The following is a 12,838-nucleotide window of genomic DNA, read 5'->3' as shown; positions in this document are numbered from 1 at the left end:
TACATTCGAAATCCGTTTAGCAGTTGCTTTTATAAAAGAAATATATCTTTGTTTATTTATTGAACATATGTATCTATGTTTATAATATATAAACAGAAAATATATTTGAGCATTGATAGCATATTATAGTAGTCTTTTAATATTAAGAGGATATGTGTTATTTAATTCTTCCTCACTTATTTTTTTAACACATGTATTTATGATTGACGAAAATAAAGAATACTAAAAATATATAAAATACCATAAAATATTTTTGTTTAGTATTATTTTCATTGTAAATAGACTCTGATCAAGGGTCAAACGTCACTTCCTTTTCTGTGATAGAGAGAATGGGATAGGAGTAAGTACTTTTTCCTGTTTCCCTCTTAATTACACTTATATTCAATTTGATTAATCATCTGGTTAACTCAAATTGGTAGGCAAAAGAAATCAATGGCTTGTTATTTTAACATTTTTTATTTGAATGCATACATTGCAAAATGATTACATCGGTTTCTTGTTTTCGTGGTGTAATTTTTAACCGAAGTCCATTAGCATTATGTAATACTAATTCGCTGATAAAACGAAGTTGATCTTCAGCATCTAAAGATATCACATGGAAATTTTTTAATACAAAGAGGCTAAGAACTTTTACCATCATTATGGCATATTTTGAGCCTATGCAGTTACGAGAACCTGCACTGAAGGGAAGAAAAGCATAAGAAGGATATTTTAGACCATTAGGCAAAAATCTCTCTGGTTTATATGCATCTGGATCAGGAAAATACCGAGGATCACGATGAAGTAAAAACGAATTGACAACAACTGTAGATCCTATTGGAATATTGTGACCCACTAAAATAAATTTAATATTGTGTCATAAAAGTAATAAAAAATTCTCTTTCTTTTTTAGTAGTTATACAAACAAATTCATACTATGTGTATTATACTTACAAATGGTAATAGGATGATAGATTTGTCTTGCAATGAGTGGAACTACTGGATAAATCCTCCAGCATTCTTTTATACATGCTTCTAACCATGTTAGCTTACTTAACAGATCTAAAGTTAACTTTTTTTCTTTTGTTACTTCATAATACTCATTAAGAATCTTTTCCTGAAATAACAAAATGAGATAAATAGTATTGTAACTATAATTTTATATTAGATCTTTTTCATTTTCAATGTGATAAGTTTTTTAATTTTCTTTTTGTGGATACTTTATATGTACTATTATTAAAACTAAATTTAAAAATCTGTGTTGAATGACTGCATATATTAGATACTTATGATGATACTTTGATGTATGATAAAAAATTGTATTACCTGATATTGAGGGTGCCGACCAAGTACATATAAAATCCAGGATACACTATTCGCCGTAGTGTCATGACCCGCGAACATAAACGTGTTAACTTCATCGCGAATATCATCATCGGTGAGCACTTTACCATCTTGCGATAATTCTAATAACAGATCTAGCAGAGCTCGATGTTTGTTAAATTGTACGTTACAGTTTTCATATTTTTTAGCTTTCCACTCTTCTTTTCTTTCTGCAATTATCTATTACAATAACAATAAATAACTTAGCGCTAATTGTCAAGCAGACATTAAGTTATTTACCACTCTTTAAATTTCCGTCTAAATTAATATTCTACTTAAATCAAATTGAATAAATATGCATTTTAAAGGATTGATATCCAATGACATCAAGGTCGTCCATTTGAATAATCTTCGGAAGATTTCAATTATCGCTTGTTGTTTGTTAAAAAATTATTTAAAAAGACGTAGAAAAATACAATAGTATCAAAGATATTATTTAAAAAAGAAATAAGTGAATCTACAGTAGTGCTTCGTAAATAAATAAGAAATAAGTTACAAATTCTTCTAGAAATTACTCAAAAGACTGTTGTTGACTTATATGAAGATTAAGTCATTGAAAGTAATATTTCTGAATAATTTCATCATAGAATGTTCGACATCGTACTTACTTTATTAACGAATTCATGAGTGACACGAAGTACATGATCGTGCTTTTGACCCCATGAAGTTAATTTAAAGATGGGATCAAGAGACATCCAAACGTTCAAAAATCTCCTTTGCGAGATAGAAGCTAGTCTAGAAGAAATATTACGTATGTTACAGTAATAAAAATTGAAATATTATTTCTAAAAAATAATTATATATTTACGTATTCACAGCCTGCACATATTCGTTTTTAAAATTTGTTTGTGCGTTGACATTACATCCCATGGAACTGTCTGTAATATCAGATAAAATTATTGAAAATAGTTTTTTGCATGAATGGCGAATCGAATTTATACATAAATTAAGATACAGCTTTTTTGTGTATGTATTAGTTTTTTGTGCATACATACTTATGTATAATTATCATTTTAGTCGCTACAGAGCGTTTCAAAAATTATGTTCGACTGGTAGATTTTATCAACGAAATTTGAATTTCCTTTATAATAAAAGTATTTATTATATAAGTTGTTAGTACTAACTAACACCAATAATTCATAACGCACTTTTTTTACACAAATTTAGAAATATTTTTTTATAGCATTTCGAATGTTAGCTGAATTTTCATTATATCGCAGTTTAGTTTTCTGTTTCATAATAAAAATGAATTTTACTGCGCAATTCATGTAAATTCATACCAATTAGGAGATAATAATTTAAATGCAGTCAAAATTTTGAACTAACACTTTTGAACTAACTCAAAATTTGCATAAATTTTCGTTGCGTCTATATTTAACAATATGGATAATATTATACAAAAAATAGAATAATGATATAAATATTATGTAAAACAAGGACAAATTTTACCACATATTATATCCAATGTTGCTCGTTTAATGTATGGAACAATGTCAAACGCAGGTTTATCAATTTCTTTCTTCAAACAGGATATTAATATTTCGGCTTCTCTGATTGTTGTTTTTAAATATACTTCTAGAAGACCGCTATGAAAGGTTGGCGTAAGCAATTTTCGTCGAAAGTGCCATTTATTGCCTATAAAAAAATATCTAGTTCATTTTATTGACATATGTGATTGTATTTCTGTGTTGGAGAAGATGGTGAGCTTCTGATAGGAAAATGGCGGTACAGGGAAAAGAATACACCATTACTTATTTGTGATGAAGGAATTTTTTGATTTATAATTGTTAAGACAGAAGTTTAGAAATTTGGTCGTTTTGTGGATTTAGGGAATTGGAAATCTAATATTTGGATATGTATATATTTAGGAATTTAGAATTTTAGATGTTTAGAAATTTGGGTAGTTGGAAGTTTGGGAGCTTCACAATTTGGAAATTTATTGAGTTTTTGGATTTGTATATTTGAAAATTTAGAAAACTAGAAATTGTGGAATTTCAGGATTTAAGGATTTGGTGATTTAGAATCTTAAAAATTTGAAGATTGGGTTTCGGGGATTTGAGAATTTGGTCATATAGAAATTTAAAAATTAAAAAATTTAGAAACTAAAGAACTTGAAACTATGAAAATTTGGTGAACTTAGAGATTTGGAAATTTGGTGAATTCAGAGATTTCGAAATTTGAAAATTTGAAACTTTAAAAATGTAGGAGAACAATTTGGAATTTGAAAACTCGAAATTTTAGATATTTAAAAATTCCACAAATTTTTGGCTTTGTAAATTTGAAAATTTGGAAGTTTAGAAATTTAGAGTCTACAAAATTTGAATACTTGAAAGGTTTAAACCTCAGGAAGGAAACTTGAGAATTTAAGAGTTTGGGAATGTAGAGAATTTATGAAATTTGAAATTTGAAAAACTAAAAAATTTGAGGAATTTGAAAACTTGAAAATGAGGATATTCAGAAGTTTGGAAACTTGAGAATTTAGACGATTAGAAATATAAAAATTTTTGGAATTTGTAATCTTTAATTTCATGTGACACAAGAATTTTAAGTATTAAGATTTTAGAATTTCATGTAATAAAAAAACAATGTAAAGTAAGATGATTTTTTCAAAATTTTCATTATATTTAAATATCTAACATTATTTATATTATTCATAAAGTATGTAATATTATGTATAATATACATTAGAAAATATTTGAGGTACTTACCACTGCTAGTCACTAACCCTGTACCAAGCCAGGGTCGCAAATACTTATATTCTAAACTTTTGTCTATGTGAATGCTGCTGCTTAACAATGGTTGTATTGCTTCTGCGTTGTAAAGAAAAATGAATGGACGCATTCCAACCCAAATTAGATGTATATCTCCCAGTTCTCTCCCCCATTTTATCATTTTCTTGAATGCTTCTAAAATACATACAAAGAATAACAAACCGATAACTTTTTATTCAAACTTAACACCTTCAGTGTTACTACTTCAGAAAAATAGTGAATTTGGGTAAATTGGGGTTTGAAAATTTGGAAATCTGAAAATTTGCAAAGTTGAAAGATTAGAAATTTGTATAACTGGAGATTTGAAAATTTGTGAAATGTATAAATATGGAAATCTAAAAATTTATCAAATTTGCAAAATATGAAAACCTGAAAATTTAGAAAATTTGCAAAATATGAAATTTTAAAAATTTATCAAATTTGAAACTTTGTATAATTAGTAAACTATAAAAATGTGAGAATGTGACAATTTGTAAATTATGAGACTTCAAAGTTTGTAACAGTTATAAAATATGAAAACCTGAAAATTTGTAAAATATGTGTTATATGAAAACCTAAAAGTTTCTAAAACGTGAAAACTCGAAAATCCGAAAATTTGGAAAAATAAAAATGTGAAAATTTACAAACATAACAATTTGAAGGTTCGCAAATTTACATCCTTGGAAATTTGAAAATTTAAAAACCTGAAACTCAAGAATTTGAAACTAAAAAATTTAGTTTGAGTTGTATTAATATAAATTGTAACTAACAGTTTTAATTATAGCATTAAATAAATTTATTAAATATCTATATAAAACGTGTCATACACATAATAATGAACTTTTATAATGAACTGTGCAAATAGTTGGTGTTTTAATCGAAACTGTTATTCCTCGAAAAGTTTCTTAAAACCTTCGAATTTGATTGGTAGTTTATTTAAAAAAAGAAATTCGCACGTGATTGCATGCAGTTACAAGTTGCCAGAACGTTATTCAGGCCACGAACGACCTCGACCTCCTTTTCTTTTTCCGTTTCGTTACGCGTGAGATAATAATAATTATCTTCAACATTTGATAGGGCTGAGATGGATAAATCTCTTTCTTCTTTTTGTTTACCCCCATTCTTTTGTACATACATTCGTGCAGTTTCATTTGCCTTTAATGTACCCAACAATCAAGGTGAACTTCTTCCAGAATATCAAGTTTTATCTGTAGGGAGTAGCAAACTCTGCCAGCACATGTGTTAGGAACGTTATTATTTATAATTGAACTAACGTCGAATTATTATTATTGTAATTATAATTCAAAATGTTTAAATATGGAAATCTAAAAATTTGTCAAATTTGCAAAATATGGAAACCTGAATATTTATAAAATTTAGAATAGAAAAGATAATGGAATTTAAAAACTTGAAAATTTGAAACTTTGTAAAATTAGTAAATCATTTTTCTGTAAACAATATACAGATTCTACATAAATACGTATGTTTGTAAAAATTTTTATTCTTCCACTACCAATTTATTTTTGATCATTAAAAATGGTTCAAAATGATTATGAAAATGTATTTTTATAAATGGTTTTTGATTATTTAATTGTAGTGTCCTAAGTGGAGTTGTAATGGCGTTCTATCAAGTTTTCGAGGTGTAATATTTCAAAAATTGGAATTTGTTGTTGACATTTTGGTATTTGATTTATTGTTATGAAAAATTTATTTTTAAATGGTAGTTAGAACTGGATTAATCATTTAGTCAAATAAATATATAAAGAGGGATTCAATGAATATTTTTTATTGATGGGTTTATTGTGGATTTTTTAATTATAAATCTCAGTCTCATTGTTCAAAAATTGAAAAATTCCTCAAAAAGCTCAAAATCGCAAAAATGAAGAAATCCTAGTATTTTAGAATTCTGGAATTTTAAATTTCTAAATTTTGCATGTTTAAAGTTTCAAGCTGCCAAAATTCCAAGGTATAAATACTCCAAAATTCCAAATTTAAGAAAATCTTTAAAATTTTTAAATTGCAAAATTTCTAAGTCTCGTGACATAAAATACCAAAACTTTAAAGTTCCAAAATTTCAAAATTCAAAAATTCAAAAGTTCCAAAATTCCAAAATTCCAAAATTCCAAAATTCAAAAATTCTAAAATTCAAAAATTTCAAAGTTTCAATGTTTCGAAATTCCAAAGTTCCAAAATTACAAAATTCCAAAATTCTAAAATTCAAAAATTTCAAAGTTTCAATGTTCCAAAGTTCCAAAATTCCAAAATTCCAAAATTTCAAAGTTTCAATGTTCCGAAGTTCCAAAATTCCAAAATTCTAAAATTCCAAAATTCCAAAATTCCAAAATTTCAAAGTTTCAATGTTTCAAAGTTCCAAAGTTTCAATGTTTCAAAGTTCCAAAGTTTCAAAATTCCAAAATTTCAAAGTTTCAATGTTTTAAAGTTCCAAAGTCCCAAAGTTTAAAAATTCCAAAATTTCAAAGTTTCAATGTTCCAAAGTTCCAAAGTCCCAAAGTTTAAAAATTCCAAAATTTCAAAGTTTCAATGTTCCAAAGTTCCAAAATTCCAAAATTCCAAAATTTCAAAGTTTCAATGTTTCAAAGTTCCAAAGTTTCAAAATTCCAAAATTCCAAAATTTCAAAGTTTCAATGTTCTAAAATTCCAAAATTCCAAAATTTCAAAGTTTCAATGTTTCAAAATCCCAAAATTCCAGAGTTGCAAAATTTCAAAAATTCCGATATTCCTAATATTTGATTTTGTCTAAAATAAACACAGCAATTAACAAAAGCTCATTTTTGTAAATAATGGCAACAGTGTATGACATAATTTCGAACTTGCTCTTATCACGGAATTAACTTTCATTGCCATAGTTAATGCGTTTATCTATTTGGGTTAAGCTGTCGTGATTTTGGTACTGCACTGGTCACTAACGCACGCATAAGTAAGGATTCATTAAAATTACACGTTAAATATATTTTTTTTTAAATATACATGTATGTTTTAACATTACATGTTCAGCATTACATGCTTATGAATTTCAACATATGAATATGTTTTCTTTAATTGATGAATTGAATAAAAATGCAATGAATGTCTTTTGACATCTATTGAAGGTTTTATATAACAAAGGAATATATTATTAAGATTGCTATTATGCTATGAATAACAAAAGATTGCAAATTAGAATTCAAATTGTATTAAAAAATAGTAGAGAAAATAGTTGTCTGTCAATTATTGGTATACGCAATTCTTAATCACTATTTCAAATTAAACTGATCTTTAATTTCACTAATTACAATTAGTTTTCCTTATCATTTTTTGTTGTTTTTATAATATATACTTGTAGTAAATTTCTTAAACATGTTTTTCAACATATTTAATACGTTATATCATGTTGCAAATATGTTGCATAAAATAATATGAAATTTTTGTATTTTGTACAAAACATAAATTGCAAATATTCATACTGAATGAAATTATTACAAAATTTTTCGTTTTTTTTTTAATTACAACTTCTTATTTCACCTTTTCAGAATATTCCAAACTTGCAAATGTCATATAGTTTTTATTTTAATAAATATCTTAAATAGAAAATTCATTGTTGCGTTTTTATTATTGTTACTTATAAAAGTTTAGAAGTATAGAGTCCTTTAATAAAAACAATAAAACTTGACATACAAAATAAAACAAGTTGTATTATCATAAAACTATTTATTTTAATTTAAGGAATGTATGATACTATTTACGTTGTTTAAGTTACGTTGTTTAAATGACGTCCACAATTTCATTTCATAAATACTGAAGATATTCAATTTTTCACAACTTTCTCATAGATGTGACTTATTTATAGACCGATGACCGTACAGATGATAATTTGACATTTTTAGCAATGCAAATAATATAATTTTTTAGTTTAATTTGTGAGTTTAATTTGTTTAGTTTAAACTCGCACATTAACATTCCATAAAAAATTCTATAAAGAGAATTGATCGTAAATCAAATTAATACTATCGTTTTTCAAAAGAACAAAACCATCAAACTTTTATTTCAATGACGTCAATGTATACGCGATATATGGCATGTCACACCTTGTTCAAATCTATATTATTCAATTTGTGCCATAGCGATTACTTTATCTTTATTCGATATCTTTATCATTGTTCCATATCGACGATAAATATGACTTCTTCCACGTTTTCAAAAAAATAGAATCTAATCATACTTTTAGACCTGAATTAAATCAAACAATTATTTTTTAGAATGCACTAAAGTGTTGCTGAATCATTTCTGAGCTACTCACTGACTTAGTGTTGAATTAATGCTGAATTAGTTTCTCTTTCGCCCTAAATTCGATAATTCTATTCGTTGACGTAGATGTTTGACCAAAAATGAGCTTCATCGCTGAAGATAATTTTTGTGCAAAGGTCTGGGTCATTTTGGAGCATTTTTAGATAGGAGTCGACAATTTTTCGATGTAGTACATGATTATTTGAGTTTAGTTTCTATGTCAATATCTACGGATACAAGAAATTTTTATCTAGGATTCGTTCAATTGATTTTTATGAACTGTGAGAAATTGATAAAATAGGATTGTTACTAACACTTTTTTTGGACAGTAGTATTTATTTTTTTTCGATCTAATGTTTCGTGGTCGTAATGGGGTCTTTTAATCGATAAGTGCAATTGTTGTTGCATAAACAATAATTCGAATAGTTTAATGGCTGATTTTAGCGGCCATATTGTGTAACATTTAAAATGAGTATACAAGGAGATTTCTTTTAATAAATTTCATAATAATTTCAGACTAACTTCATCATAATTCCACAATAAGTCCATAACAATTTTAAAATAATTTCACAATAATTTTGAAATAATTTTGCAATAATTTCATAATAATTTCTCGATAATTTCTTGATAATTTCTCAATAATTTCTGAATAATTTCTCAGTAATTTTCCAATAATTTCTCAATAATTTCCCAATAATTTAATAATAATTCCACAATAATTTCATAATAAATTTGAATTACATTCGATACAGAACTGCACTGTAATTATTCATAATTAAATGGCTGACGTCAAAAGTTAGAATTTCTACAAAATAACAGCGAAGGTTTCATAAAATTGACTGCAATCAATCAATTCTCCATCGTTTCTATTAAAAGACGCGTTACATCGTTTTTAACCAGAGTGTTGTTTAAAATAATAAACATTTTATGCCACTATTTCTACAAATCAATTTCACGTTAAAATTACTAATTATTAAATCACTATTTTTATAAATCAATTTTAACGAGAAATTGATATATAGAAATAGTATCAATTTTAATGTAAAGTATCATTTTATCCTGCTACATCCATAAATCAATTTCAATGTGAAATACATAATAGTTAAATAACATTGACACCCTGAAACGAAGTTCTTACACAAACTACAACTTGTATTGTCTACTTTTTTTATTCGATCTCAACTACGAACGTCTGCTCTCAATATCGGTGCACATTTTTGTACGATTACTTGTACAAATTTAAGTACATCCGAGGTTATCGCTATTTTGTCCGAGCGTGGAAAATAAATATACAAGAATTACATACATTCGATCTGACGAATGTCTTATAGCAATATCTCGTCTACTTATATTTTTGGACAAGTTTTCGTAACGTTGAGCAATTTAAAATAAACGTAATATTAAAATAGAATATCAGCATATTTCAAAATAAACAACTGTAATAACACAACTTTTAATGTAATGTTGAAAAATCATTACGAAATGTACATAGTTAATTTTTCTTGCTAAAATCTGAGTAATGTTACAAATATGTTGATTAAGAGATTTTTTTGGTAAATTTTAAATAATTTATAAGTATGTGTATTAAAAATTTTGTCATGTGTTATGTAGTTCTACAATATGTAATAGAAACGTTACAAATATATTAATTAAATTATTAGATTGTTTTGTTGGATTCTAAATAATTTATAATCAAAATCAAATGACTTCCAATATGTTACATAGTTTTATATGTAAGAAATACTGTTAATAATAGATAAATATTGTATGTCGACAACACGTGTTTCCAAGATAATAGAACTGCAAATTAACTTTTGTTCAATTTCCTTCAAAAGTTCAAATATGAGAAACACGAAATTAAATGATAGAGTTAGATAAAAACTGTAAATCTAATACAAATATATTTCATATTTAATATAAATAGTTATTGAAAAATTACAATGATTAAGTAGTATTTAATTATAAAGATTGCATGTTTATTTGCTGTAAATTTTATAGTGCAATAAAGTTTCCTTTTGTCAAAAATTTATAAACTGGATTATAATTTTTACTGCTTCTACCATATTTTTTGTAACTTATGGTGAATATTCTTGCGTACGTAAAAATATTATTTCTAGTCTCTTGTGTATGTAGAAATATTATAATATTGTGTACATAAAGTTAAATTGAACATGCTCAAATATTATGTACAATATATTCTTGTGTTGCGATCTTTTAGAGTGCACCATAAATAGACACTATTCCAACAAGCTTTGAATAATAATTATATAAATTGCGTAAATAAACGTATTATGTATTTGTTATCTCTTGTTTAGACTGAACAAATTATTTTCAGAAAATTATAATTCATTGTTCGCAAATAACGATTTCGTTTTATGCCTAATTTTTATTCAAATTAGTTGATTAATTACCAAATTAATTTATTAGAATAATCATTCAACTAAAATTCGTTTATCAGAACAATTTCTGTTATCAAAATAATCATCAAATGAATTAATCTGTTAGAATAATTATCTGAATAATTGATTCAAAGTAATACATTTGTTTATCTCTGCTATACATGTGTATTACGATTTGATATCACTTTACTCGGCAAGGAGTTAACAAACAAAATTGGGCTGAATCATTCTGAAAATATTTTAATGTACTGTGTGTTTACGATATTACGAATTAGCATTTCTTTCGCGAAAGGTAAATATTTGATAAAACTGTTGTAGAAAGAAATTTTACTACTCTTTTTTATCAACATGACAAGATGAAATTTTCAATGTTTGCAATATTTTTCGAGAATTATAGGTAACTTTTCATTTTTTAAATGAGATTGCATATTTTTCTGTACAAGAATCAAAGAACATTAAGCTTACAAAATATTATAGTGTTTGTAAATATTAAGGCTTAAAAATTAGTGTATAACAAATAATGTATAAAAATAGTGTAAATTAATAGTCTAATAAAAATATTGGAGTATGTTGCATTCATAGACTACAATATTAAAAATTGAAGTAAAAAACTAAAAGGAAAATACCAGAACAACTAGAAAAATACTAAAAAAGGTATGAAAAGAAGTACAATGTTACATAAATTAAAATACAGTTCTGAAAGATGAATGTAATGTTAAGAAATTATTAAGAATGATGCATGAAACATTTTAAATTTAAAACCTAGATATTTCATACAAAAAATAGAAATATTTAATGAATTATTTTTTAACATTATATTTTTATACTTTTTAAAAACAGAGAGTCTCAAATTCATTCAAAAATGTAATTCAAAAAAAAGTTGTACATATGTCTACCTTTTTTTTAATACAGAATATTTTTGTTTACACGAATCGAATTTGTAAATTAACACAAAAAAAATATACTAAGATCACATAATCAGATGATAGTTCAAAAGGTATTTAAAACTCTTATATGTATAAAATGTTTCACTTTTGCGTTTGAAATATACAAAGGACAATGTCCTTTAACACTACACTCTCATACTTTTTTACGGACAATATTCTGAAGAATTTACTGAAGAAAAAAAAATGCAATTATATTAAGAAAAATATTTTGATACAAAGAAAAATATGCAATTATATGAAAAAGAATTTCTTGTTATAAAGAAAAATATATAATTATATTAAGAAAAATATTCCTGGTATAAAGAAAAATATAAAATTATATTAAAAAAAATATTCTTGGTACAAAGACAAATATACAACTATGCTAAAATGAACATTTTGTCCCCTTTGTTTCTAAAAAAAAATATTACAAACACAAGAAATCTGTGTACTCTAACCACCACATTGTTTCTAAAAACAGTAAAACTCTTTCGACTTTCATTTTTCTTAAATACTTACAATCTGAGAGAAATGTCGCCCCATGCAAACACGCGTGTGTTTACAGAATAGAATTTTTAATCTTACAGTATTTCTTTGTCAAAAGCTATTTCGTCTGAATTTGATATTTGATTATATTGCTTACCTTCTGGACTGCAACATAATTGATACGCATTCCCAATGATAGGTAAAGCAGGAGGATAAGGCACCTTCCTCAAAGCATACAGAAATTTTCCTCGTCGCACTAGTAACAGCAAAACGATCGTCATTAAAAACGACGACAGAACTAACGTGACCCAGGATCCTTCCATGATGAACATCGCAAGAAGAACTCTTAATTCGTTACTTTATACATCGTTACATCCTCCAAATAAAATTACTATTTATTTGTGCAAAAATCTTGCGATAAAATTTAATCCCTCGATATTTTTATCGGACTCACAATTTCTGTGATCCGCGAACTGGCTGGAGTTCGAACAGGAGGAACGTGGGCGAAATTTAAAGATTTGTAAGGAGGGTTCTAACGGTCCATTTTGACAAAGTTAACGATCAGAAAACGAGGATGCGCCGTTGTGTTGAACGCGTGTTATGGAATGACTCCCCCGGTTATGCGAATCCG

At 26.2% G+C, this 12,838-nt stretch overlaps 1 protein-coding gene across 2 annotated transcripts; it reads right to left on the bottom strand.

The window, feature by feature from the left end:
* Positions 1-437: 437 nt before the first annotated feature.
* On the bottom strand, positions 438-12,825 carry LOC100879619 (cytochrome P450 4c3). Of its 2 annotated transcripts, XM_012283982.2 has the most exons (9): positions 12,662-12,823; positions 12,365-12,463; positions 4,071-4,268; positions 2,812-2,997; positions 2,171-2,240; positions 1,971-2,097; positions 1,306-1,542; positions 934-1,096; positions 438-834 (listed from the first exon to the last, which is right to left on the bottom strand). In XM_012283982.2, the coding sequence occupies exons 3-9, from the start codon at positions 4,252-4,254 to the stop codon at positions 446-448; spliced, it is 1,356 nt and encodes a 451-aa protein (XP_012139372.2). In that variant the 5' UTR covers positions 4,255-4,268; positions 12,365-12,463; positions 12,662-12,823; the 3' UTR covers positions 438-445. The 2 variants fall into 2 exon arrangements, with proteins under 2 accessions (XP_012139372.2, XP_003699552.3); XM_003699504.3 differs by having other exon boundaries at positions 12,365-12,825.
* Positions 12,826-12,838: the final 13 nt, after the last annotated feature.

Source organism: Megachile rotundata, chromosome 7 (genome assembly GCF_050947335.1).
Source record: "Megachile rotundata isolate GNS110a chromosome 7, iyMegRotu1, whole genome shotgun sequence".
NCBI classification, from domain to species: domain Eukaryota; kingdom Metazoa; phylum Arthropoda; class Insecta; order Hymenoptera; family Megachilidae; genus Megachile; species Megachile rotundata.
Note: the sequence above shows the minus strand (reverse complement) of the source record. Positions and strands in the feature narration are given on the sequence as shown.

Bases quoted from the DNA above. Each gene is read 5' to 3' on its own strand.
- LOC100879619 (XM_003699504.3), bottom strand. From the start codon at position 12,539: ATGTTCATCATGGAAGGATCCTGGGTCACGTTAGTTCTGTCGTCGTTT. The intron at 2,098-2,170 runs GTAAATATATAA...TATTTCTTCTAG, and splicing joins TATGTGCAGGCTGTGAATAC to ACTAGCTTCTATCTCGCAAA. The intron at 1,543-1,970 runs GTAAGTACGATG...TTATTGTAATAG, and splicing joins CTCATGAATTCGTTAATAAA to ATAATTGCAGAAAGAAAAGA.